The sequence below is a fragment of the Lissotriton helveticus genome, chromosome 7 (genome assembly GCF_964261635.1).
Source record: "Lissotriton helveticus chromosome 7, aLisHel1.1, whole genome shotgun sequence".
Classification (NCBI taxonomy): domain Eukaryota; kingdom Metazoa; phylum Chordata; class Amphibia; order Caudata; family Salamandridae; genus Lissotriton; species Lissotriton helveticus.
The window spans coordinates 1,069,523,545-1,069,548,569 of NC_136068.1; the positions used below are offsets into that span (position 1 = coordinate 1,069,523,545).

The 25,025-nt window shown below is 45.0% G+C and overlaps 1 protein-coding gene across 1 annotated transcript in view; it reads left to right on the forward strand.

Moving 5' to 3' along the window:
- CBX2 (chromobox 2) overlaps window positions 1-25,025 on the forward strand; it is a 157,723-nt gene that overhangs the window by 27,154 nt on the left and 105,544 nt on the right. Inside the window, exon 2 of the mRNA XM_078654021.1 lies at window positions 16,649-16,692. Coding sequence (XP_078510147.1) covers window positions 16,649-16,692 — 44 coding nt within the window. The remainder of the gene's footprint in view (window positions 1-16,648; window positions 16,693-25,025) is intronic.

A 25,025-nucleotide genomic window follows, 5' to 3' on the forward strand; every position in this document is an offset into this window, starting at 1 on the left:
TTCAAAGAGCCAGACACACAGTTTCAGATGGCATGGCACTAAATCACTTTTCATTCTATAGAGATCATGTGAGTGTGGAAGCAGAAAATCCACTTGTTCAAATCACTGAAAAGATCTCTACTTGAGCTAACATAACCAGGACAGGGATCTGGGTCTGCTGGACTCCCAGCTGGGCAGGGGGACACTGCACAGGACGCTAAGAATACTTGCCCTAAGCCTAAAACACCAGCCTGGAGAATGAGAGCCTGGAGAGAACGAGGCCCAGCTGGGATCTGGGGACAATGATTCCAGTGAGCAAGTTGTGAGGCCAAAGTTCGCCATGACCAACTACACTGTGGGGCCCCCATAGTGAACCAATTGTCGTGCGCTGTCACCCAAGGATGCTGTGGGAGGACCGGACCGCTGCCAAAGTGCTGTGGGGCCGTTGCCCGAGGCACCAAGTGAATTGCAAGGGCCTCTACTCCCCCCTCCCCCAACCTTCTGTCGGCCAGGAGCTTGGGCCTTATCGACTCCAGGGCTGCCACCTGCGACTCCCAAGTGTGCACCGTCAAACCTAAGGAGACCAGGAGAGACTTGCTATTGGCTGCCAGACCTGTACGTTGAGGATTCTCCAGGATCCGGGGACTCTCCCCTCCTACTGAGCTGCTGACTCCTGGCAAGGAGCCTTTCACAGCCAGAGAAGGTTCCTCCATTGCTTAAGGTACTGTATGATGGCATGCTGCAGCGCTGAAGTCACTGGAACATGCTTCTTAGTGCAGAAAGGGACTCCTCCATTGTGGCCACCGTCTTGTGTAAAAGATCTTGAGCAGGGGCTCATTAAAGACTTGAGGACTAAAGCGTGGTGTCATATGTGAGAGCGGTGACTTTTTTATCATGCTTACTAATGTCATTAAAAAGTGGGGGAAAGTGAAGATTGAAATGTTTAAGACTTATATCCCGACCAGTTCTAAGTGAAAACAAGTGAAGAATCCAAGGGAAGTTACCTTCTACTTTCATCAAATTAGATGGTGTTGATGTACTCATGTTGGTGGATTAGTGGTGGATTCATGTGATTGGTATTCTCCGATTAGCCAGGGATGCTTAAGTTGTTATGGCCAAAAAGAAGAGTTCGTTTTAAATTAGCCACAGTAGGAATATTTAGAGATCAGACTAAATCCCTGAGCTATACCCCCAGTTTAATATGCGTTTAATGAGCTGAGACGTAGTGCCAATTAGGATTCAATACAAATGTCATAGAAGAAATTCCCTGATATTTTTATAGATGGGCTTGGGAGTAGAGCGGTTTTAAACATAAGGAATTTCTTAAGGAGGGTACAGTGTCTGTTTGCCATAAAGTCACTAATGCTCCAATTAACTATAGGGGGAAAATGCAACCAAATGTTTTAGGATCTGAGTGCAAAAGGTATTATTGAGCCTATGGAATTTTCACCATGAGCTTTTTAAGCAAAAAAAATCTCATGTATGCCTGCTCCTATCAGCTGTAAGATGGAGCTAAACATCATGCACTCAGATCTTGAAGCTGGGAAGCATATATTAACGACAGTGACTGCGAGAGAGATGTTACCATGCTGAATGTATCCGAAATTAATGCCCTTTGTATGTTAATGACCAAATAATCCTGAAACATGGCACCCAACAAGGGATGTCTCTAAACTGACCTAAATATCCAGGAAGAGTACTACAAAATGTGGTTTGTGGGTAAACATAACAAGCATTTCCAATGCAATCAGTCTTGCATTTGTGATAGTTGGAGTTTTGGGTGTTGTAAATTACAATGTTTTTTGCTTGCAATGCATCCTTTAAAGCAGATAACCCGAGGTACTCGAATAACCAAAGAAATGTTTAAATCTGTAGCTATGTGACTAGGCCGCCTTATGATCAGGAAAAAAATGTGTTGTCTTTAAAGTGTGGTAGCCATGTATGCAGTCACTGTTTATCAGGGGCTTAGAAAAGATGCATCTTCATGTTTTAAATTAGTAATATAAATGTTCAAAATTAAGCAGTGTGCTGCTAACACCATACAGATACTCCCCCATTTGCTTGACGACCAAAAGCTCGTCTTCGAATTCTGGAGCTGCACTAGCAGACATGACTGGCATACCCACAACTACTATGCTCTGTAACACCAAGGGCTAGATTACGTATTTGTCACTGCCTCTGTGCACCAATATTTGGTGCTCCCAGTGAAGACCAGGACAGCGTCCCGGTAACGCTGAGATGGACAGACGTGAATCCTCCTGAGTTGCGGCGGGATAGTGCTCCACTGAAAGACGGAGGGATAGTTTATCTCCTACGCAGTCAGTGGAGGTGTCAGACTTCCTAATCATAAAAGGTGACCATTATCGGTCGTTCGAATCTGTATGTGATTGTACAGACGTGGGTGGTGGAAAGGGGGGGGGGAGGGGGTCTGTGAAATCCCATTCTCCCTCAAGTCTTCGGGGCTTTACCAACTGCACACTAAAGTGCAGCAGCACACTTGAGTGTGTGCAGCCTGTATTACGCAGTGTCTGCGTCGATAATAGGGTGCAGAGTTGAAGGCATTGCCTCGTTTTCGTGAGGGCACACTTATTGCAAATGAGTTAACACTTGAATGTGCGGACGCAAACTCTGCACCCACTCACATCCCTCTTAGAAGAGGGGCAGTCATGAATCTGCCACCCGTTATGTGCGATTTCAGCGGTGGTTGCACAAAAACCTGTGGATCCCAGAGACACTCCCACAACACATGTATGTATGTATGTATGTATAAACCGTTTTGTAACGCGCTCTGTTACTTGGGAGTAGCCTGGCGCGATAGGGAAGAGGCAGAGGAAGACAAACGAATGAAAAAGACTCCGCTTATGTCACACTCTTGCACAAATGGGTTTTCAAATTTTTCTTGAACTGGGCTACATGGCTACATTGTCAAATAACCTCTTAAATGCTCTTATTGTCCTAGCCCTACAATTTGAGCACACCTCCCCACAAATCTGCAGATGTAAACAAGCATTGGCATAGCCAATTGGTCTCGCCTTTGGGGCGTTAAGTGTTTTGACAGAGCTATGGGCTTTGTTAACGTTTTTAATATGTTGTATAATGTGAATGTTGTGCAGCATGTTTAAAAGTTATAAGGTATAATAAAAATAGTGTTATAACCATTTCTGGCAATATGCTTCTGTCGCTCTCAGGCCAAGGTCTTTTCCTGAACATCTCAGAACGTCTCTGCAATTAGGCTTGCCAATGCCAAGACTGATTGACTACGCCAATGCTTGTTTGCTTCAGGAGTAATGATTTCTGTTTGCAAATAAATATACTGGTGTAAATAGGCCATACAAATACACTCTAGAATGTGAGTGAGTCTGGGGCAGATAGAGCAGACACTTCAATTTGAAATAAAATGCTAAGTGTGAGATTCCTTTTAAAGTCTGGCTGCAGTAAAGCTCCGCGTTCACTTTTGCCACGGTGAATACTTGTAACTCGGGGATCTCGGAGGACCCACTCTTTTCATTCTCCTAATTGGTTTCATAGAGATGTTGAGACGAGAGGTGTAAAGGCCAGGAAGCCCATGATGGCAAGTTTTTTTTCTATAATGACATCTTGCATCAGCCTGATTTACGGTGTAATGGGAGACTTTACTTCACACAGTTTATACATTTTGCTCCTCGAAAATTAAACACCATGCACTATGCTATGGTGTTTAATTGCTCCGAGTCCTAAAAAGGTAAAAGCAAAGGGTGGGGATGTGTCCGATATACCTGTGTTTGGTATTAGCTTTAAAACCAGCTGAATTCTAGTTGGGGAAACTACAGAACAATTCTAGTGTGTGCGTGGTTGAAGTCATTCACTAGTATAAAGAGTGAAATGCAGACAAAGTAACACTACTCCCTCTTGATGTTATGTGCGCTTCTAATATACTAACGATTTATTCTGCATCTCTTCACTTAAAGGAGGATAAATTGTGTTTATATAGATCCTAGCGCCTTACTATATAGTGCCTCCAGGCGCTGCAATCGGTTTAAAATGGTTGTTTTTGTTACTATTAAACAGTACAGGAGGCTGGGATGCTCAGACAGGGTTCAAATTGCAATCTATACCTCTCTGCCGATTTTAGAGGTAAGGGTTCAATTGGTAGAGCCATCTTGAGTGCATTTGTCATGTAATTGACACCTCCGTGTTTCGAGGAGCATTTCACACAATTGCCATTCGTGCTTTCAGTGCTCTGAAACAAACCATCAAACATATGTGCAAATTCTGATTATTGCATGTGCCATCCTAAGAGTGCAGTTATCTTCTTTAAAATTTAAGTTTTAACAGTCACATGCGCTAAGATTACTTGAAGTGCTTTTATATCGGTCTTCTAGGCAGCTATTCTCAGTCTTTCTCCTGTGTGTAGTTGTATATAGTCACAGTAGTCTCTTTTTTGGATGGGGGGGCTTTTTTATGTCGTGCAGTGGGACTGGGCAGTTTTTAAAGGTCTCTGGTCCACCAACTATTCAGACGATACCACAGTCTTGTCAGAGAGGTGAGAATTAGGCTCCTGGCTGAGTTAAAAGTTCAGCGGTAATCTGAGCTGTGCGTTTCATCTAATTAGACCAGGCATTCTTCTCTGCCTGGGGCTGCAGGTTTCCCATTTCTTGGACCAAACTGATTATTGCATGTGCCACCAGAGTCAAACCTACGCAAGTAAGTCAATAAATGTAGTACAACCCGCACGTCTACGTTTGCTAAACGCTCGTTGGCTGTTGACATATGATGAACGCTATGGGGTGGGCGGACAATGGTTAAGAACCAACCACTCTAGAGAGACCATTGAACCCACTCCTTTTCCAAGGCTGGAACTAGTCAATCCTCAAGGCTTGTCTCTTCCATTCCCTTCAGACAGTCACCAATACGTACGTGTGCCCGAAGGAAGCAGAAAGTCAACGAAACCCGCAGTACTGACTGCTTGTGGCCAAACTTTATTCCTGATAACATAGCAATCTGCAATAAGAGTAACCGTAACATACCTTTTGTGCACAACATGGCACCATGATGTTACTGCTGTCCGTTTTAGAATGCAGGAGCCCAAACACGTCATGGCACCACCTACTGCTACAGATGGCGTTGTTAGTGTTTTAGATCTTCATGTTAGATCAAATTCAGAGAAAGACAAGTAGACCGAAGTTGCCATTGAAAGCAAAACAGAAACAATGCAGCGGAGGTCAGGCGTCGCTGTAATTCAATTTACAAAGGTGTCCCTATGACTCTGTGGCCTGACCCTAAAATGGACTCCATTAAATGGCCACATATAGTACTATTATTCTTTGTAATACCAGGTCGCATTTCCCGATGTTTCTGCGCTCATTAACATGCTTACGTTTTAACTGTGGATATTTTTTTCACAGTTTAATAATTTGAGGCTCTTTTTCCAAATCAATGTGGTGCGTTTTGTTCTGACAATTAAGTGCAGTGCGCTTTTGTAGTTCTCTTTCTACCCCACATTAACTGGCGCGTCATCTAACATCGCCTGCTTTGCTCGGGTTGCTGTACCATGCGGTTTTCACAGGAGTGTGTTTAAATATGGTTGCGTAAGGGAAGGGTTCCAAGATTGCAGGCAGAGAAGAACAAGTGTGGGAAGGAAGGGAGATAGGGGAGTGTGAGGGAGAAATATATAGACTAGAAAGATGAGAAAGGAGGGATTGGTAGCGATGCAAAGAAGGAAGAAAAAAGTGGGAGAGAAGGAGAATAAAGGGGCAAGAATCAACAGGCGGCAATAAAGGGGGCTAAGAAGCACGAACAAAGGGTGCTGGGGCAGACAAGGAAGAAAGGGGCAAGCAAAAGCGGAAGAAAGTTGTAGGCATAAAAGAGATGTAGAAGAAGGGAGAAATAGGAGAAAAAAAGTGATTCTCGAAGAACAGAAGAAAAAGCGGACCTGGAAAACAGAAAAGGAAACAAGCCCGCGAGTGGTGCGCAGGCGCGCCACTGCGAGCGATCTGTGTTCAATTCTCGCGCTCATGTCTGGGCACAATAATTCAAAACATATGTCGCCCGTGCGGGTAACCGCAAGCAAAAGGCTGTGGGCGGAGCAAAAGCGGGACATGCACCCCGCCTTTGCCCAATTGCGTGCTGTCTTTCTTAGAAAGACGCACGCAAAGCCTAATAGCCTGTGAGAATAACAATAACGCACAAGCGTTTGGTGAGCTTTCTGAAGCCCCTTACTAAAAGTCTCACAAGTAGCGCATGCGCGCTGCTCTAGGCTCACACCTAAAAAAAAGGCTCAAAGTGGGGCTTGCCCATTCTTTTGTTTCCCTCTTTCCCTTTATTATGTGTTTAGGGAAGTGCTTCACTTTTAAAAGGTAGAACACTGCTACTCTTTCTCTAACCTGTTGTCAGTGTTTCCCTTTTCCGATCAATCCAGGCTTTTATTTTGTTAACTATTCCCGCCCCAAAATTGATACTAAAAAAATGACTTCAGAAAAGGAGGGGGGTACTTGATCCTGTGCTTCTGCATGTTCTGTCACTTGTTGCTCCTTTCATTAGGCTTCTTTCTCACAAAAAAGTATTTGGGTCCATCTCCTAGGTTTCATGTTCTGTTACTTAACCCCTTCGCTGCTAGGCCTTTTCCCCTCCTGTGCTAAGCCTTTTTGGCGATTTGGGGTAGTGCGCGCTTAGGCCCCTGTAACTTTTTGACCACATAAGGTATCCACGCCAAATTTGCGTCCTTTTCTTCCAACATCATGTGGATTCTAAAGGTGCCCAGGGTTTGTGGATTCCCTTGGAGGGGTCCCAGAAATTAACCAAAATACAGTGAAATTTGTTTTTTTCAGAAAAAGGGGAAAAACGGGCTGCAAATGAAAGCCTCTGGGTTTTCCCCTGCAAATGTTATCAAAAAAGGGTTTGTGGGGCTGACATCTCCATTTTCTCAGTTTTTAGGGAATGACAGTCTTTTGTCGGAGAACCAACATTTTTCACACAGTTTTGGCACTTTTCTGGGACATAGCCTATTTTTGCTATTTTTAGAGCTTTCAACCTCCTTCCAGTTAATGGTAGAAATGAGTTTGAAAGCAATAATGGATCCTGGAAAGCTATACCTTTTCGAAAAGTAGACAAAATTCTGAATTCAGAAGGGGTCATTTGTCTACATCCATGAAGGTTTCTTTATAGAAATGGGGAGAGGGGTTGGCCTAACGGCTAAGGCGCTCGACCTCGGACTTGGGGATCTGGGTTCGAGTCTCGGTAACGACGCCAAAAACCTCCTGTGATTCTGGGCAAATCACTTAATCTCCCCGTGCCTAAAATGAAAGTGTGTCCTCATGTAACGTAACTGGTGCTATGTAAAGCGCTCTGATACCTGATTCGGTTCGGGTCTAGTTCGCGCAATATAAAACCCTGCAAAAAAAACTAAGTTAAATATTGGAATAATTGAAAATTTGTTGAAAAAAACAGCCTTTTGTCTCAACGTTTTCACCTATAACTTCTTGTAATTTTGACAGCTCTTGGAAAGCAATATACCGTTACATCCATTAGACCTTCCTGGTTGTGGGGATATATAGGACTTGTAGTTTCACCAAGAACCCGACGAACCCAGATCCAAAAACTGAGCAGCAACTTGCAATGGTATTTTTTTATTTACTGGGTATAGAGCACTTTTTCTTGGAAAATGTATGCATGGAACAATCTGTATGAAAGACACCTATGTATTTCTGAATTGGGTACAAATTATAGAGTTTAGAATCAGTATATATTTGCACATTTTCAAAATTGGGAAAACTCATACTAGCATGAGAATTATTGGTCATTTTTGAAAGATTTCTTTTTTTACACAATGTCTTTCATTGGGAAGGGAGAAATGCATAAACTCAATTGGTAATAACAGTTGATTTACAAATCTGAATTACCCTAAGTCTCCCGATAAAAAACGGTACCTCACTTGTGTGGGTCGGCCTTGTGCCTGCGACAGGAAACGGCGCAAAATGCAACATGGTCACACCTCAATTTTGCAGTTAAAAATTGACCCTTTTATGGCAAAGTGCCTAGCTGTAGTTTTTGCACCCTAGCTCTGCCGGCACCTAGGGAAACCTAGCAAACCTATACATTTTTGAAAACTAGACACCCAGGGGAATTCAGGATGGGGTGACTCTACTGCCTACCACCAGGTTTTGTTACCCAGAATCCCTTGCAAAAATAAGAAATTGACAAAAAAACGCATTTTCTCTTATTTCTGTGGTGGAAAGTTCTAGAATCTGCGTAGATCAACAAATTTCCACCCACCCAGCGTTCCCCCTGGTCTCCCGAAAAAAATGGTACCTCACTTGCCTGGGTCTGCCTAGTGCCTGCGACAGGAAACAGCGCAAAACGCAAAGTGGTCGCACCTCAATTTCGCAGTGAAATTGTTCCCTTTTTGGGAAAAGAGACTACCTTTTGTTTTTTAACCCTAGCTCTGCTGGCACCTAGGGAAACCTAGCAAACCTATACATTTTTGAAAAGTAGACACCCAGGGGAATTCAGGATGGGGTGACTCGACTGCCTACTACCAGGTTCTGTTACCCAGAATGCCTTGCAAAGCTAAGAAATTGACAATGTCAAAACCACCAGCTTTTGCAAGAGGGGTTACCTGGGTTTTTGGTCCCGTGCTCGACGGTCATCTAGGGAAACCTACCAAACCCACACATTTCTGAAAAGTAGACACCCGGGGGCTTCCAAGGAGGTATGGCTTGCGTGGATCCTCCAACGCTCCTTTACCCGGAATCCCTTGCAAACCTCCATTTTAGCTGAAAAAATCAGTTTTTTCGCACTTTTTTGTGTGGGAAAGCGTGGCATCACTGGGCTCACACAATTGTCCTCCCACCCAGCGTTCCCCAAGGTCTCCCGATAAAAATGGTACCTCACTTGCGTGGGTAGGCATAGTGGCTGCAACAGGAAAAGGTCCAAATCGTACGGTGGAGAATTAAATTTAAAATAACCTATAGCAAAACTACCTTCTGTTTTTGGGGGTGGCACCTGAGTTTTTGGCCCGGGGCTCGGCGGCCATCTTTGGAAACTACCAAACCCAAACAGTTCTGAAAACTAGACACCCGGGGGAGTCCAGGGAGGTATGGCATGCGTGAGTCCCCCCAATGTCTTCCTACCCAGAAATCGAGCAAACCTTAAATTTAGGTTAAAAAAACAATTTTCCATACATTTTTGCGTGGGATCACCGGCGCGGCAAAAATGTCCTACAGCCCAGTGTTCCCCTTGTTCTCCCGAGTAAAATGATACCTCACATGTGTGGGTGCCCCAAAGCAGAACAGGCTAAAAATGAATTTTTAAAAATTGTAGTATTTGGGATTGACAAATTAAGCACCTCACCTTAGTCACAGGCCTTTGACCCACCCACACAAGTGAGGTATCATTTTACTCGGGAGATCAAGGGAAACGCAGGGTGGTAGGACATTTGTGCCGGCACGGAGATCGCACGCAAAAATGTATGGAAAAGTGTTTTATTTTAACCTAAATTTAAGGTTTGCAGGGATTTCTAGATAGAAAAACATTGGGGGACCCACGCATGCCATACATCCCTGGACTCCCCCGGGTGTCTAGTTTTCAGAACAGTTTGGGTATGGTAGTTTTCAAAGATTCCCGCCGAGCCCTGGGCCAAAAACTCATGGGAACCCCCTTGCAAAACCAAAATGTTTTGAAAGAATTAAGTTTTCAATTTGAGAGCGTGCGATTCTTGGGACAATATTGCATGGCAATTGTGACAGACATTTTCAAGTTTGCAGGAGATTGTGGATAAAAAAAAAAATAGATTACACCAGAAAGACATGACCATATACTCCCATGGTTTTACAATAATATCTAAATTTAGTAAGTTATTTATAGCTATAATGTACACCTTAACAGAGTTACTCAAAAGTCAAACATTCAAGCACGGCCATCTATTCCTCAAAGATACACACATACAGGTTGGATTTGGCACGAGGGCGAGTGATGGTTCAGTACATAAAATTTTATTAACAAGATATTTCAGAAAAATGAAATGCTCTCTCAAATAAATGCATAAAAACCGAACCAGTGACTCGAAACTCGTGAGCTGTAAAGCCACGACAAGGCACCTACCGTTTTACATGCCATTCACGCACCTTTCATACCTGATACACACCAGACAATTGACACCATCCGGAAGGAAAAGCAAGACATTACAACATTCACAAAAAGGGACAAGGTACACCCTACTTCAGAAAGAGAAAAAAGACAAATATTACTGGACAGCCATCTAAACCGCAAGCACACACACATACTGGTTGGATTTGGCACGAGGGTGAGTGATGACTCTACATACAATTGTATTCGCAAGTAATTTCACAAAAATGAAATACACTGCGTATAATTGAAAGTATGATAAACTGAACCACTGACTCACAGCTCGTGAGCTGTAAAGCCACTTCAAGGCACCAACCTCTTTACAGGCCATTCATACACCTTTCGTACGTGTGACACATACAAAACATTCACACCGTCAGCCGCGGACCCATCACATTACAACACTCACACCAGCAGACTGCGCCATTCAAGGGCCCATCACTTTCACACGCCCACATATCTGACACTGCAACTACACAAAATGATGGACTGCGTGGAGTGTCACTCAACTAGCAGTGTGTGTAGTGACCAACAGAAAGTAACTACTCACGCACCGCCTGCCGAGCGCCAGTCCACCCACACCACCATCCAAGCACCAGACCATGCACACCGCCAGCCAAACACCACTCCGTGCACAGACAGCCAAGTACCACTCCAAGCACACCAACCAGCCAAGCGCCACTCCACACACACCGCCATCAAAGCACCACTCCACACACACCACCAGCCAAGCACCACTCCACGCACACCGCCAGCCAAGCACCACTCCACACACACACCGCCAGCCAAGCACCACTCCGTGCACAGACAGCCAATTACCACTCCACGCACACCATCCAGCCAAGCGCCACTCCACACAGACCGCCAGCCAAGCACCACTCCACACACACCACCAGCTAAGCGCCAGTCCACGCAGCCCGCCAGCCAACCACCAGTGCACGCACACCACCAGCCAAGCACCAATCCTTGCACTCCACCAGCCAGGCACCATCCACTCACACCGCCAGCCAAGCACCTAACCATACACTCCGCCAGCCAAACAAAAATCCACACACACCACCCGCAAAACATCAATCCATGCACTCTGCCAGCCAGGCACCAGTCCACGCACCCCACCAGCCAAGCGCCAGTCCACACACACCGCCATCCAAGCACCACCCTGCACACACCACAATCACATTTAGAATTCTTTTTTTCAAAATAACACTAAACAAATGGTAATGCCTACAAATCAGCTAACACAAATTATAAAACTAAACACATTGCACTAATGCCAATCCTTGAAACAAACAATTTTTTTTTACAGAATACAGACCAGGCAATTCACTTTACAGCTCATTAAAACTCCCAAAACTTCTTTTGCGTGTGGTACGATTTAAAACAAGCTGACACACACAATCCAGGCTTAGAAGGACAGTCAGGGCCGTACATACGAGACTCCTTCCGCACGCCTCTTCGCCAACAGACTCTGCATCTTCTAGTCGGAAAGTCTCTTGCGGAAGTGGGTGGAATGTATTCAGGAAAGTGGCGATCTTTCAATCTAGCCACATCCTCCACCACTCCAAATCTAGGAACACTTGCCTGCTCCACTAGTACAAGGCTGCCTATTATAGACTGCTGAAACTTAACAAAAGTCATCTTCGACTCCGGACAAGACTTCTGGAACACAACAAAAGCATTAAAGGATGCCAAGTGGAAAAGATGGATAGCCAACTTCTTGTACCAAATGTAAGCCTTTCGAAAAGCAGCATAAGGTTCCAACCTCTGATCTACTCTGTCAACACCTCCCATGTACTTATTGTAAGCTAAAATGCACACAGGTTTGCGCACTTCAGCACCCTGACTCCAAACAGGTACAGTACTTTCATCATGGATAGTAGTCAGCATGTACACATCTCTCTTGTCTGAAAACTTCACAGCTAGAAGCTCCCCACATCGCAATGCACTAGACTGTCCCCGCTCAAGTCTTTTGCAAACAAGTTCCTTTGGGAAACCTTTACGGTTACAGCGCATTGTGCCACAAGCAACAGTGCCCACTTTGGCCAACTCCTTGAACAACCGCACACCAGTGTAGAAGTTATCTACATATAAATGGTGGCCTTTGTTGAATAATCCTCTACCAAGTTCCCACACAATTTTCTCAGTCACTCCAAAACTGGAAGGACAACCAGGAGGGTTAATGCTGGACTCCTTACCAGTGTACACCCTGAAATTGTAGTCATATCCAGTCTCACTGTCACACAGCATATACAGTTTGATTCCATAGCGTGCCCTCTTACTAGGAATGTATTGCCTAAAAACCAAGCGGCCCTTGAACAATAGCAAAGACTCATCCACTGCAATTTTTTTTACCAGGAGCAAAGATCTCAGAAAAACGATCAACAAAGTGATCAAGGACAGGCCGAATTTTAAACAGATTGTCACAATCACGGTGATCGCGTGGCAACGCTAAACCATTATCAACAAAATGCATCATCCGAAGAAGCATATACCGATCACGACTTATGACTGCTGGAAATATAGCTGTTGCCATCAAGGGACTAGTGGACCAATATGAAGACATTGATGGCTTCCTTAGCAAGCCCATCAAAAAAGTTAATCCCCAAAACTTCTTCATCTCTTCAACATTTGTGGGAGTCCACCGGGTAGCTCTAGAATGGGGCTTAAGGCTGGCACGGTTGTCCCTCAAAAACTGTTCTGCATACAAATTAGTTTGCTCAACAATCTCTTGCAAAAACACATCGTCAAAAAACAACTGAAAAAAATGTATTGGCAGAAAATTCTCAGTATTCACTCTACACCCAGGAACACCAGTGAACTCTGGCAATGCCGGCTGCACCATGCCAGGGGGAACCCAGAGGCCATCCCTATCAACGGGGGGAGCAGCCACCCCAGCCTGCAGCCCAGAAGCCTCTTGCTGCTGTACACCAACGGGAAGCATAACTGCCACAGATACTTCTGGCTGCACAACACCTACAGAAAACATAGCATCCCCAGAGGGCTCTTGCTGCACTACACCAACGGGAAGCCTAGCAGCCTGAGATGCTTCTTGCTGCACTACACCACCGGGAAACCAAGCAGGCCCAGATGCCTCTTGCCGCTCTACACCAATGGGAAGCCTAACCGCCCCAGATGCCTCTTGCTGCACTACACCAACAGGAAGACTAACAGCACCAGCCTTTTGGGCGCAGGCTGCAGCCCACCTGCCTCTTGCCGACGTAAAAAGAAAGGAAACCTTGCAGCCCTAGGCAGCATCACAGATGCCTCTTGGCCCACTACCGGCACATCAATGTCCTCCTCTACCATAGGCACTTCATCAGCACTATAAGAAGATTCATCATCCGAATATTCCATGCGAAGAGAAAACTCACTGCCTGAATCTTCTGCCCTACCTCTGGGTCCGAATCGGACTCAGTCTCTGAACCATGGTCAGAGGAAGACTCACAAAGCAAACCAAGAACCTGCTGAGCAGTAATCCTGCGACTAGCCATTATCCTTACAAAGCAAGAAGACTGCACACACAAGTGAACAACAACCTACACTGTGCAAAGTAAGAAGTAAACAAGGTAAGGCTTTCACACAAAGATCAATACAATCCAAAACCATTTCACTCTTACCAAATATAGCTACACTCATCAGCACCTACTCTGCTGAGACACAGCAAAAAGAAATGATATCCCACTAGAAAGATTTTTTACAGATTAGAAAACAAAGTGCACATCAAGCACTAATGCTGAAAAAAATAAACAAACAAAAAACACAGAGCCACACAAACTGCTAGAAGTACACCTTTTTCAAAAAGACAATCATCAAGGGAAAGTAGTACAAAATACATTCACTTACCAAGCACAAGCAACTACACAAGCTTCAAAACCAGCAGTCACAGACCCGCAACCTACATCAATCCAAACAGCAAATGCCTGGAACAAGACAAAAATAGAGAAGAAAAAAAAATTACTACCACATTTCACAAACAATATAACAATTAAAAAAACAACACACAAATTTGCCCCCCAAATTTACATTCGTACAGATGGGTCATCAAATAGGGCTTAGGCAAATTGGGATTAGGTGAGGAAAACCATCAAGACACTGGTTAATTTTTTTAAAGTTTTTTACTGCCTGACCCCTTTGGTGCCAGTTTGTCTTTTGCTCCTAACAGTACCCCCATCACACTGGGGCAGTAAGGACAAAAAAAGACCAACTGGCACCAAGGGAGGCGGCCAGTAAAAACAACCAAAAATATAACCACCTTTGGAACCAAGCCTTGCCCAAGGGCTCGCTTCGACACACTACAAAACTCAAATCCTAGGGCCTAGTGGGCCAAAGAAAAGAAAAGGGCCAATTCGCCCCCAGGGGGGTGGGGGTGAAGCAGAAAAACATTTCTAAAACAAGTTCCCTGTAAGAAGCAAACCTTGCCCAAGGTATAGCCGCCATAGCAAAAAAAAACAATCCCTGGTGCCTAGTGGCAAAAAAACAGGCCCATTTGCCCCCGGGGGTGGGGGGCAAAAATATACATAAAAAATTAAGACCCCTCCAGGAAGTGACCATTGCACAAGGGGTCAATACAAACCATGCAAAAAAAATAACCATGGTGCTAGCGGCAATTTTCTGCCCCCCCCAGGAGGCAAAACGTCAAAAAAAGGGCCAATTTGCCCCAAGGGGGGGGGCAGAAATTCAAAAACATAACTACTTGCCACCAGGAAGCGACCCTTGCCCAAGGGGTCGCTTCCAAAACATATGCATTGCTCCAAAACAAATCCCTGGTGCTAGTGGGGAATTTCTGCCCCCCCCCCCCCCCCCCCCCCCGGGGGCAAAATGGCCGAAAATGGCAGAAAATCGAAAAGTATATGTCTGCCCGCCTGGAAGCGACCCTTGCCCAAGGGGTCGCTTCCTATAGGCTAAATTCAAAATCCCTGGTGCCAGTGGGGGCATTTCCGCCGCACGATCGCGACGCTGTGCGCGATCGTGAGGCAGAAATGCCCTGCAAAGAGACATCAGGGGAGAGGAAAATCTCTTTCCTCTCCCCTGATGCCTCTTTGTGGCCCCATACCCCCCAAGCACGAGAAACCTACCTTTCCCCTCGGCGCGCAGGAAGCAAATGGCTTCAAGAGCGCCTGGGAATCCCTGATGTCAGCGCGCGCTGACGTCAAAAGGGATTCCCCTGGGGAGGGGTGGGGGGGGCAGCGGAAACTCTTCCGCTGCCATCTCCGTACTTGGCAAGAAAATGGAAGACCCTCGGGGGGGGGAGCCCAGCTCGTCATCAGCCCCGAAGGGGTTAAGGTAACATTATTATTTGATACATGCTTCCGATTTCTTATTGCATGTTGCATATCCTTGGTCCATGAGATAGATGGAGTGCTAGATGGGAGTCCTTGATGCTGTGCCGATTTATCTCTTTTGCTACTCCATTTGGTTCTCTCACTCTGGTCGGAACCCCTGATCACAGACCAGCCCCAAATACAGATTGTGACCCTAGGCTGGCAACAGAGGCAGTGTGACACAGATCAAAGTTCAAACTCCAGATTGAATGGCCCCATGAGAAATCGCTGAGACAGATGTGCAACCATATTGCTGAGCTTATAAAGCTATTAAAAGCATTTCCCAATGTTTGGTTGTAGTGGTTTTTGCTGGTAAACCAATTGAAGACAACTGTACCTCGTGTTTCTTATTTTAGGAGATCCAGCTGAAACAGCGGCATTGACCAGCAAATTGCTTATCAAGCTTTTCACCATAGAGACATTGCATTTGCAGCAAGGGGTTTGCGGGAAACTCTCATATTGGCAGCCTTGCATGTATTTTATTAGTACTTTTTATGCCATAGAAGTACCCTGCATTGTTTAGGCGGCATAGGTGCAGTGTATGTAGGTGGTGACTTGCAAATAAGGGAGCGATGGTCTCATAAGTCTTCGTGGCATTTAGCACCTTCTGTGTTGTCCTGTTTGTCTGTGGTTATTCGTATGTTGGGTTGGGGATAGTGTGCTCATGATTAATTTTGGTGGTCTTTTTTTGAGGGGTGCTGTTTGAGGGTTAGTAGGCTGGTGCCATTTCTTTGGTTGAAAGCTGGGCATCTTTTCAGATGTTCAAATAATGGTAGCGGGTATATCCTTCAGGGTGAATGGGGGGGGCTAGCGGCCTTCCATGTTTGTGAGGGTGGTAACCTGAACATGCAGTGTTTGCTCCTGTTGCATGCCTGGTGGTGGGGTCATCTTGAATGAGCAGCTAGCCTGGTGCCATGACAGTCTGTCATGTCTGTTTGGGCAAAGCAGTTGTTATATTAACAATCTTGCATGTTTGAGCATGGCCTTGAACAGGAATACATCTGGACCGTACAACTCTAGTGCCTTCTGCTGCAGGTGTGTGCATTTGTGCTTGAATGTCTGTGGTCTCTTGGTGGTTGACTTTTATTTGGTGGGCTTAAATGGCATTTGCATAGAAGAGGCAGCGGAATGAACCTAGTGCGAGTATGTTGGAGTGGTTTCTGTTCTGTTCCTTGCCTCTTGATGATGCTGATGTTACAGTTGCGCTTGTAGTTATTAACTTTCACATCTTTTTTTTTTTTTTGCAGGGTAAGCTAGAGTATCTGGTCAAGTGGCGTGGATGGTCCTCCAAGTAAGTGAACACAAGCAATGATGATGTCATTATTCACAGGAAAGTAAATGTAGGGCAGTGTCACTCGTTATCCAAAGTAGGAAAAAACTGATTGTGTGGCAGTAGCTGTATAAGTGTAAAACTGTGTGCCAGTGGTGTGGGCTTTTCAAAATATACTTGTCGAGCTATAATGTATAAACCGGTTACTTGTCCCCTTTCGTGCTGTACATTGAGCTGAAAAACTCCAGCAGCTTTCTTATTATATCAGAATCTCTAATATCAGAATCTCATATTATGCCTGGGCTCATATCAGGGGTTGGATTCTAGCGGGCGGTGCAGAGAGCACCGCCCGCTACAATGCTAAATATACAGGATGTGTCTTTCAGATGGGATGCTGGTGGCGTGGCAGTTGAAATCCCTGCAAGAATAACTTTGCTCAAAAAGTTTATTTTTTCTAATTCGACATCCTGGCATGCTTAACTGAATTTATGCGTAGATTTACTAAGAGTTTGGTACAGTATTTCCAGCACAAGTTATTTTGCTTTTGAAAAGGGCCCTTTTATCAACGCAAATGACTCTTGCTACTGTGCATTGCTTTACCCCACTTTGAGACAATGGGTCGTTACTCTGGTGTGATTTTATTTATTTTGAAAGTTTTATATAGCGCGAACATGACCACCGAGGGTATCGGAGGGCTTTACAAATTAGATAATTCGAAGCGCAACCACAGCTTGTGAGACACGTCTGGTCTAAATAGTCAAGCTGGGCTTTGCATCAAAAAAACTGCTTCTTGAAGCAGGCGCTGACATGGAGAAATGTTTTAATTTCTCCAAACGATTCACACATTGCATGTGTATTGCACTTTACAACACCTATTCAGTATGAGGATAGTTAAAAATTTGTCGAAGGGCATGCTTTTGTACTTGGGTTGCTTCCAGTACAAAGACTCTACAGTACGGTGCAACATATCCATGGGTCATGCCTGATTGCGTGCCATTACCGGTGTAGTGTGCAGAAGTAGGCCATGTTCTACAGAAATATGACTTTGGGCTGCATTGTACACCCGCCGCCCCGTCCTGACCCTCCCCTTGTGCAACACAGCGCAAGATTATTGGTTGCTGCCCTGTTGCTATAAAAAATAAATCTGCCTCTTGGTGAGCATGACTTTACTTGCCCACCCTTAACCTGCACACTTATTCAGTTGGTGGCAATTGTAATTTCTCTTTCTGTCTTAACCATTTCTCTTCCTCTACATCTCGAAGTATCATGATCCTCGCTCTTTATCTCCGCTTTGTCTTCCTCACCTGTCTCTAAAAATACCCACTATACCTCATTCGATTTAATGTTTCCACTCCTCTCATAACTTTGCCTTGCCCCTCACCTACTCTTTGCATACATTTATATCCATCTCTCTAGGTTTCCTCTGTCTAACTAAACTGTCCATCTCTGTCCTCACTTGGCTTTTTTCTCCTGACTTCCCATTATCTCCATGTATTTCACTCACAGAACGTCCTCCCTATATTTACTGCTTCTGTCATTTCCTCAATGCGTCTACTATCATACCTTCCTCTCAGCCCTTTCTCTGCCTCCCCACTCCCTTCACCTCTCTCATTTTGATAACTCTAGCTCACATCTCCCTCACCTCTGTCTGCCCACCACTCACTACTTAACCATTCAATTTACCTCCCTAGTAGTTCACCACCAAACCTTTTAAATTCCCCTTCTCTTGCTCTGCCTCTGTTTAACTCTCTAAATACCATACTCCTTTCTTTCTACCTGTATTGTTCTTCCTCGCCCATTTCTCTATCAAATCACCCCCTCTAATATTTTGCTTAGCCTCTTTATTTGTAGATCTCTAGCTCTCCATTTTTTTGTCTCTTATCTCACAACTCTCTACCTCTTGTCTTCACTCTGTATTCTTTTTGCTCTACACCACGTTTCTCTTCCTACCCATCAACCCTATCTCTGCCTTTCTCCTTCCCCACTATCCCCTTTAAGTGGCGCTTTTTTTATACCTGTTCTCCATGTGCTCTCACCACCCTTCGTCTCTTTGCTTTTCCCCAAGTCTCTCACTGCGTCTACCTCCCTCTGTCCTTATCCTGCCTCTAATTCACCTTTTTTAACATTACTTCCGACTCCCCTCTTGGTGTACTGTACTCCTCTACCTCTCTAATTTGTTCCCCTGATCACCATCTCTCTATTGCACACACATTCCTTGCTTATTTCTCTTCCTACATCTTCTCTTTAGCTTTCCTTGTAACTACCTCATAATTCTCCATTTACCTCTTCCTCCCTCACATCTATCCCAACATCATCTCTATCTGTGCACCCGTCTCCCTCTCCTTCATACGTCTTGCTACATTGTTTTATGTCTCTTTTCATCTCTTGTATCCTGCCCTTTCCCATTTCTTTTACAGCAGGGTCACAGGTAACTGTCTAGCCAGAAAAGGGCACAGAGGATAAGAGGAACTGGGCAGTGCAAGAGAAAATAGGAGGCATGTATTTCGTGTTATCGAAAGGAATTGTCAGATATCTTGAGAGCATTGTTTTGTTACTGCTGTAGCATGAACACTGTAGGGAAGGGGGATTTTTGCAACGTGAATCTTTTCTGTATTCACTATGCTGTGCATGATTCTGCCATCTGGTGGTTGGGTCCGGAATTGTAGTATATTTTTTGTTTTTTTGTTGTGGGTGGGTGTCGACGTAGTAACATTTGGTGCCCTTCTGTGATGTCGGCTGGCTTCCTCCGGAAGATCCCACCTTTTGGTAGCCATATTCAGATTTTTTTCCACCGTTGGGTCTGGATCGATACGGAAGAGCTCCCAAGATTGGAGAGAAGAATCAGGGTGGGGAAAAACGGTAGGACGGTGTCTTTTTCCACTTTAAATCAAAGACTACCTCAGTTCGACGAAGAAAGAACAAACAAGATACAACTACCCCACAGGGTGATCAACGAATGCAAGATCAGCCACATGACAATGATTCTCATTGCCCCACAATGGGCGAGACGGACCCGGTGCACAGTGATAATGGAGATATCTCAAGGATCAATTCACAAATTGCCAAAAAGACAAAACTTACTAACAATGCAAGAAGGAAAAGTACTTCACCCAGAACTTGGGTGCCTGAGCCTCGCAGTAGCTCCTGAGGACATAGAATTTGCACACCTAAAGCTACCAGAAAGCTCAATGACAGTTCTACGAGAAGCAAGAAAGCCGTCCTCTAGAAAGTGTTATACAGCAAAGTGGAAAAGATGCTCTCTATGGTGCCACTAGGAAGGTTTTTCTCAAAAGATAACAAGAGAAAAGACTGTTCTGCAGTACTTAACACATCTCTTAAAAATTAAATTAACCTACACATCACTGAAGGTCCAACTTAGCAGCAAATTGTAGCATATACAAGAGGCCACACAGGTAAGAGCTTTTTCACTTCATAAGTAATCAAAAGGTTTGTAGAAAGAGTGAAAAGAATCGCCCCACCTAAGAAGGTGCCAGCACCCACATGGAATCTAAATATGGTTCTTGCTCAGCTGATGAAAGCACCGTTTGAGCCACTTACACAAGGCAAAGCTACAGATGCTCACACTAAAAACTGCCTTTTTAGTAGCAATACATAGTTAGTGTATTGCAGGCACTAACATTACAAGAACCTTACTTCCAAATACATAATGACAGAATTGTCATGAGAACAGATGCACACTTCAATGCAAAAGTGGTATCATGATTCCACATTAACCAATCCAAACAGATGCCAAGTTACTTCCAAAATCCGAAGACACAAGCAGAAAGAGCATTGCACACACCTGACGCTAGAAGAGCAGTCATGAATTGCATTGAAAGAACGAAAGATTACAGAAAGACAAAACAACTCTTTGTATCTTTTACAAACCGTTTCCTGGGTAGACCAGTAACCAAGAACACAATCGCAAGATGGATAGCACAAGCCATACAATTGTGCCACAAGCAAGCAGACTTATTAGAGCTCCACATGTTCACTAGGCAAGAAAGAAAGGAACTACTATCCCCTTTCTAGCCAATACACCACTTCAAGACATATGCATGGAAGGAACATGGTCTTCAGTGCTCACGTTCAAGAAACACTACTGCGTGGACATCCAAATGAATAAAGAAGCACAAGTAGGACAAAGTCGTGCACCATCTATTCACAAACCAACGCTCATCTTCTACCCAACCACCACAGAACTAGCAAACCGCTACAAAATCTATGCACAGCATGTGAATCCAGAAAAGAATCACGCTGCAAAACGTATAGTTTCTTACCTGTCTGTTGTTTTGCAGCTTGAAGAATTTTCTGTATTCACTAGTGAACCCACCCTCCTCCACCAAAGATGAGAGAGGAAGAAAAAAAAAAATCCAAAGATGGCGACCAAAGGTGGGAGCTCCGGAGGAAGCATGACGACATCACAAGGAGACGCCAAATGGTGGTACGTCAACGTCCAATAACAGAAAACAAGCATTTGCAATGCAATCGGTCTCGCCTTTGGAACTTTCTATGTATTTGGCTATGCAGCACTTTAGCCTGGGAACTGAAACATCTGCTGTTCTTTAACATGGAGGGAAAGTAAGCACCAACCTGCTTGACACACCAGGTATGGGAACACTTGGAGAGAAATATTGCCTTTTAGCGGAAAATGATATAGTCCAAAGCTCTAAAATCAGGGCCTTCGGTGGTCATGTCACTAAAAATACAACATTCGAAAAAAATACTATATTCTACGGGTGCTCGTGGAAGACCATTTCTATGGACTGGAATCTAGAGAATCCTAAAGCGATTCTGGTATTTTACTGACCCCTGCTGGTCGTTTTCGATCAAGAAAGTTAAGTAGAGGCTGTTGCCAGAATTGTTTTTGAAAAAGAGTCCCTCAGCAGAAAGCAATTCTGGTATTAAACTGACCTACTGGTCGTTTTCTATCAAGACCGTTAAATAGAGGCAGTTGGACAGGAAAAAAGTCCATACGCGGAAGCAGACCAGTCCTAGGGCTAATCTCCAGGACTCACAAAGTACATACACATATCTGTATATACAAAGTACGCGTACTGATGGACAGCAGCAGCACCTGACTTAATCAACAACATTTTCAATGCTCGTCTTCGCTCTCTCTCTTCTCCGGTCTCTCTCTTCTCCGGTCTCTTCCTTCTCGTCTGTCTCCCTGTTCTCGTTATCTGCCTCTTTCTCGTATCCTTTGCCTCCCAATCTTCCTATCTACTCTCCCTTTCAACAGCTGTCAATGTCTCCCTTCTTTCCCTGCCCTTTCGTGTCCAGGTCTCCTTCCCTCATCCTTTCTCTACTCTTCCTTGTCTGGCGCCTTCGGTGGTCTCCTGTCCACTCTCCTCCCTCCTATCTGAGCGTTCCCAAGTCTGTCTCCCTCCCTCAATAACAACTCCATGCTTGTTTTATTTTGTTTTTTCAACTGCACTCGCTGCCTATCAAGGAAACAAGGGCTGGAAAGAAAAAGACTGTTCAAATGATGCCAAGTGCACCGTGGGAGCGTTTATCTTTCCAATGCCTGAGCCCGCCGTCACATGGGCAGCTTCCAGTTTTTGTAAATGCAATCTCCCCGCCCCCTCCCCCCTTGTGACTATAATTGCAGTCGTCTCAAAGCACTGGTATATTTTATTATGATTCGTCATGCCCTTCCACCTTTGAAATACAAGGATTCATACTATGTACAGATGCGAAGACAGTTGAACTAATAATGAACGTTTGCACACTGTGGATTAGAGTTTTTAGTTTCAGAATCTGTGGTTTTGTAAACTGCAAGCTTTACAACCGCAAATCCCTTTGATACATTATAGACCTTTTGCCCGCTGTCTCCTTTCCTTTGTCATTGCGTTTCATGTTGTCTATTTCTTTCCTCTCTACCTCCCCTTCAACTCCATTTTTCTCCCATTTGTTATAATTTTTTGTTAATTCTCTAGTTTATTGTCTCGGACGTGCATGATCTTAGTCGATTTCCTTCCTAAGTACATTTCTCCAACATTGTCTCTCGCACTCTGTTGCTCTTTCTTTCAGCCTCTCTTTCATTGAGTATTTTTTTTATCACACTTCACGTGCAGTGTCCTCCTCTCTCTCCTCGGCAGGCTGAGAGGTGTCTGCCCTACCTGTCCTTCCCTCAGTGTGCTCAGCTGGAGTCACAGTAACATCCACTACCCGGAATGATTTGTAAATGTGAATGACATACCCCCAAGCATTGGCTTCGCATATTTGTTCATTCAGTCACTGCTATCAGAGTTTAGGAAAATCCATAGCTGGCTCACACAGTCAGTCGTCCTCTGCCCTCCCTCCAAAAATGTATAGCGCCCACACCACTCGTACCTCCTCCCAAGAAAAATCTCTCGCTAGCATTCATTATTATCCTGTTTCCTTTGCCCCACCCAACAAAATCCGCCCCTTTTATGTATCAATATTCACATACAATCAAACCCCCTCTCCCCAACAAAATCTATATCTGGAATGTCTCACCAATCTCCAAGTGTCCGTACTCCCGCAAAAAAAACACACAACTGCCAATAGGAATACCAAGAAGTGCAAACACTGACCCCCCCCCCCTTACCCCCCTCCCCCAATCACAATCCATAGCAGACATACATCACCCTCGCCACTCCTCCTCATCCGACTACCCAGGCCAGCAAACACATTTGATAGTTGGCATACATCTGTGAGGGCACTCCCATAACGTTATGTTCTCTTCCAGGGGATCCTCATCAATAGTCATAAGCATTAGAATATTCCCGCCCATGCGCGGGACCCCGGAAACAATATATTATGTGCCCCACATATATATAGACATATATATATAAATATATATATATATATATATATAAAAATAAGCAATTGCAGCCAAATAAAACAATAGAGCTGGAATATGCAATGAAGAATTTCCACAATACAGTGTATTTTGCATTAGAAACATGAGAAACAACACCAATGCTTGTTTAGAAACTGTTTTAATGCTTAGAAAACAGTAGAAATTCTCATAACACACTGTAAGCATATACAGCTCCCAGGCTGCATTGCAAAATCCCAGTCTAAAAAGACTGAAAAGCTAACCTGTAGCTGAATGTACTAAAACTGACGCTGTGCCTTTAAGGCACCTCAGCCCCTAGCTTCCCATCATGCCTCAGGGGTTACAGTTAGGTCAGTTGTTCTTTCCGGCTCCTTCAGGAAGGACCCTGGATACTCAGCTCCACATTTTTCTGCCTTTTTCAGTCAGAAAATCTTCAAAAGAACAATTTTTTGATTTACTTTGACTTTTCACATCAGTCAAGTAAATAACTGCTTAGCAGTCAATTTTTTGTGAGGTTTTCCTTTCAGGATGCCCTCATTATTTGATGATTGCCCTTCTTGTGGCCACAAGAAGGCAAAAACGGACTCTCATGAGGTCTGTATTTTATGCTTGCCAGAGGATCATGATCCTAAAGACTGTTCTCATTGTAAAAATCTGTCTGACAGAACTCTTAAAGACAGAGAGAGGAACAGGCTCTATGGTCTGGCCCAGAGATCCATGAGAGGAAGATCTGCAGAGAGGAAGAGTTCAAAGAGACCCAGAACTCCCTCCAAAGGCAAGTCAGAGCGTCCATCAACCTCAGCACTGGGCTCGGCGCTGAAAAAACGACATCTGATGGACAGTTCGAGAGAAAAAGCTCCGTCGACGTCGAGATCGGCGTCGATGAGGAAATCGTCGTCGAAAAAAGGTTCGCCGTCGTCGAAGAAAGCTCCGCCGTCGTCAACTAGGCGACGATCGGCGTCGAGAGAAGCCACGAGATCGCCGTCGACGAGAGGTTCAACGTCAAGACATAAGTCAACTCCGTCGGCGTCGAGAGACCGATCACACTCGCCGTCGTCTCGACGTCGACAGGCTTCGAAGAGTGTGACACCTCCGCCGACGTCTCCACGGAGGCGCTCGGCGTCGAGGAGCAAGAGCCCCCTCGGACGATCGTCGTCGAGGAAGTGATCATCGAAGGCACGTCTGCGCTCGTCGTCGAGGATGTCCGATCCTCCGCCGTCGCCACATGCCAGGTCGATGACATCTCCGTCGCCGACAGATCAACGTCGGCCGACGTCGAGAGCTCCGTCGACGGCAGGGCTATGCCGTTCGACGTCGAGACCTCCGTCGACGGCAGGACAACTCCGTTCGGCGTCGAGGGAGAAGAATCCGTCGTCGGTGCATCATCGCCGATCGACGTCGAGGGACCGCAGATCATCGTCAAAGCATTCAACGCCGAAGGTTATCACCCCGTCGACGCCGCAGAGGCGTTCGACGTCGAGGGAAAGGCTTTTGAGACGTCCTCCAACACCGGTGAGACGGAGATCTCCTTCGGTGCCTCCGACAG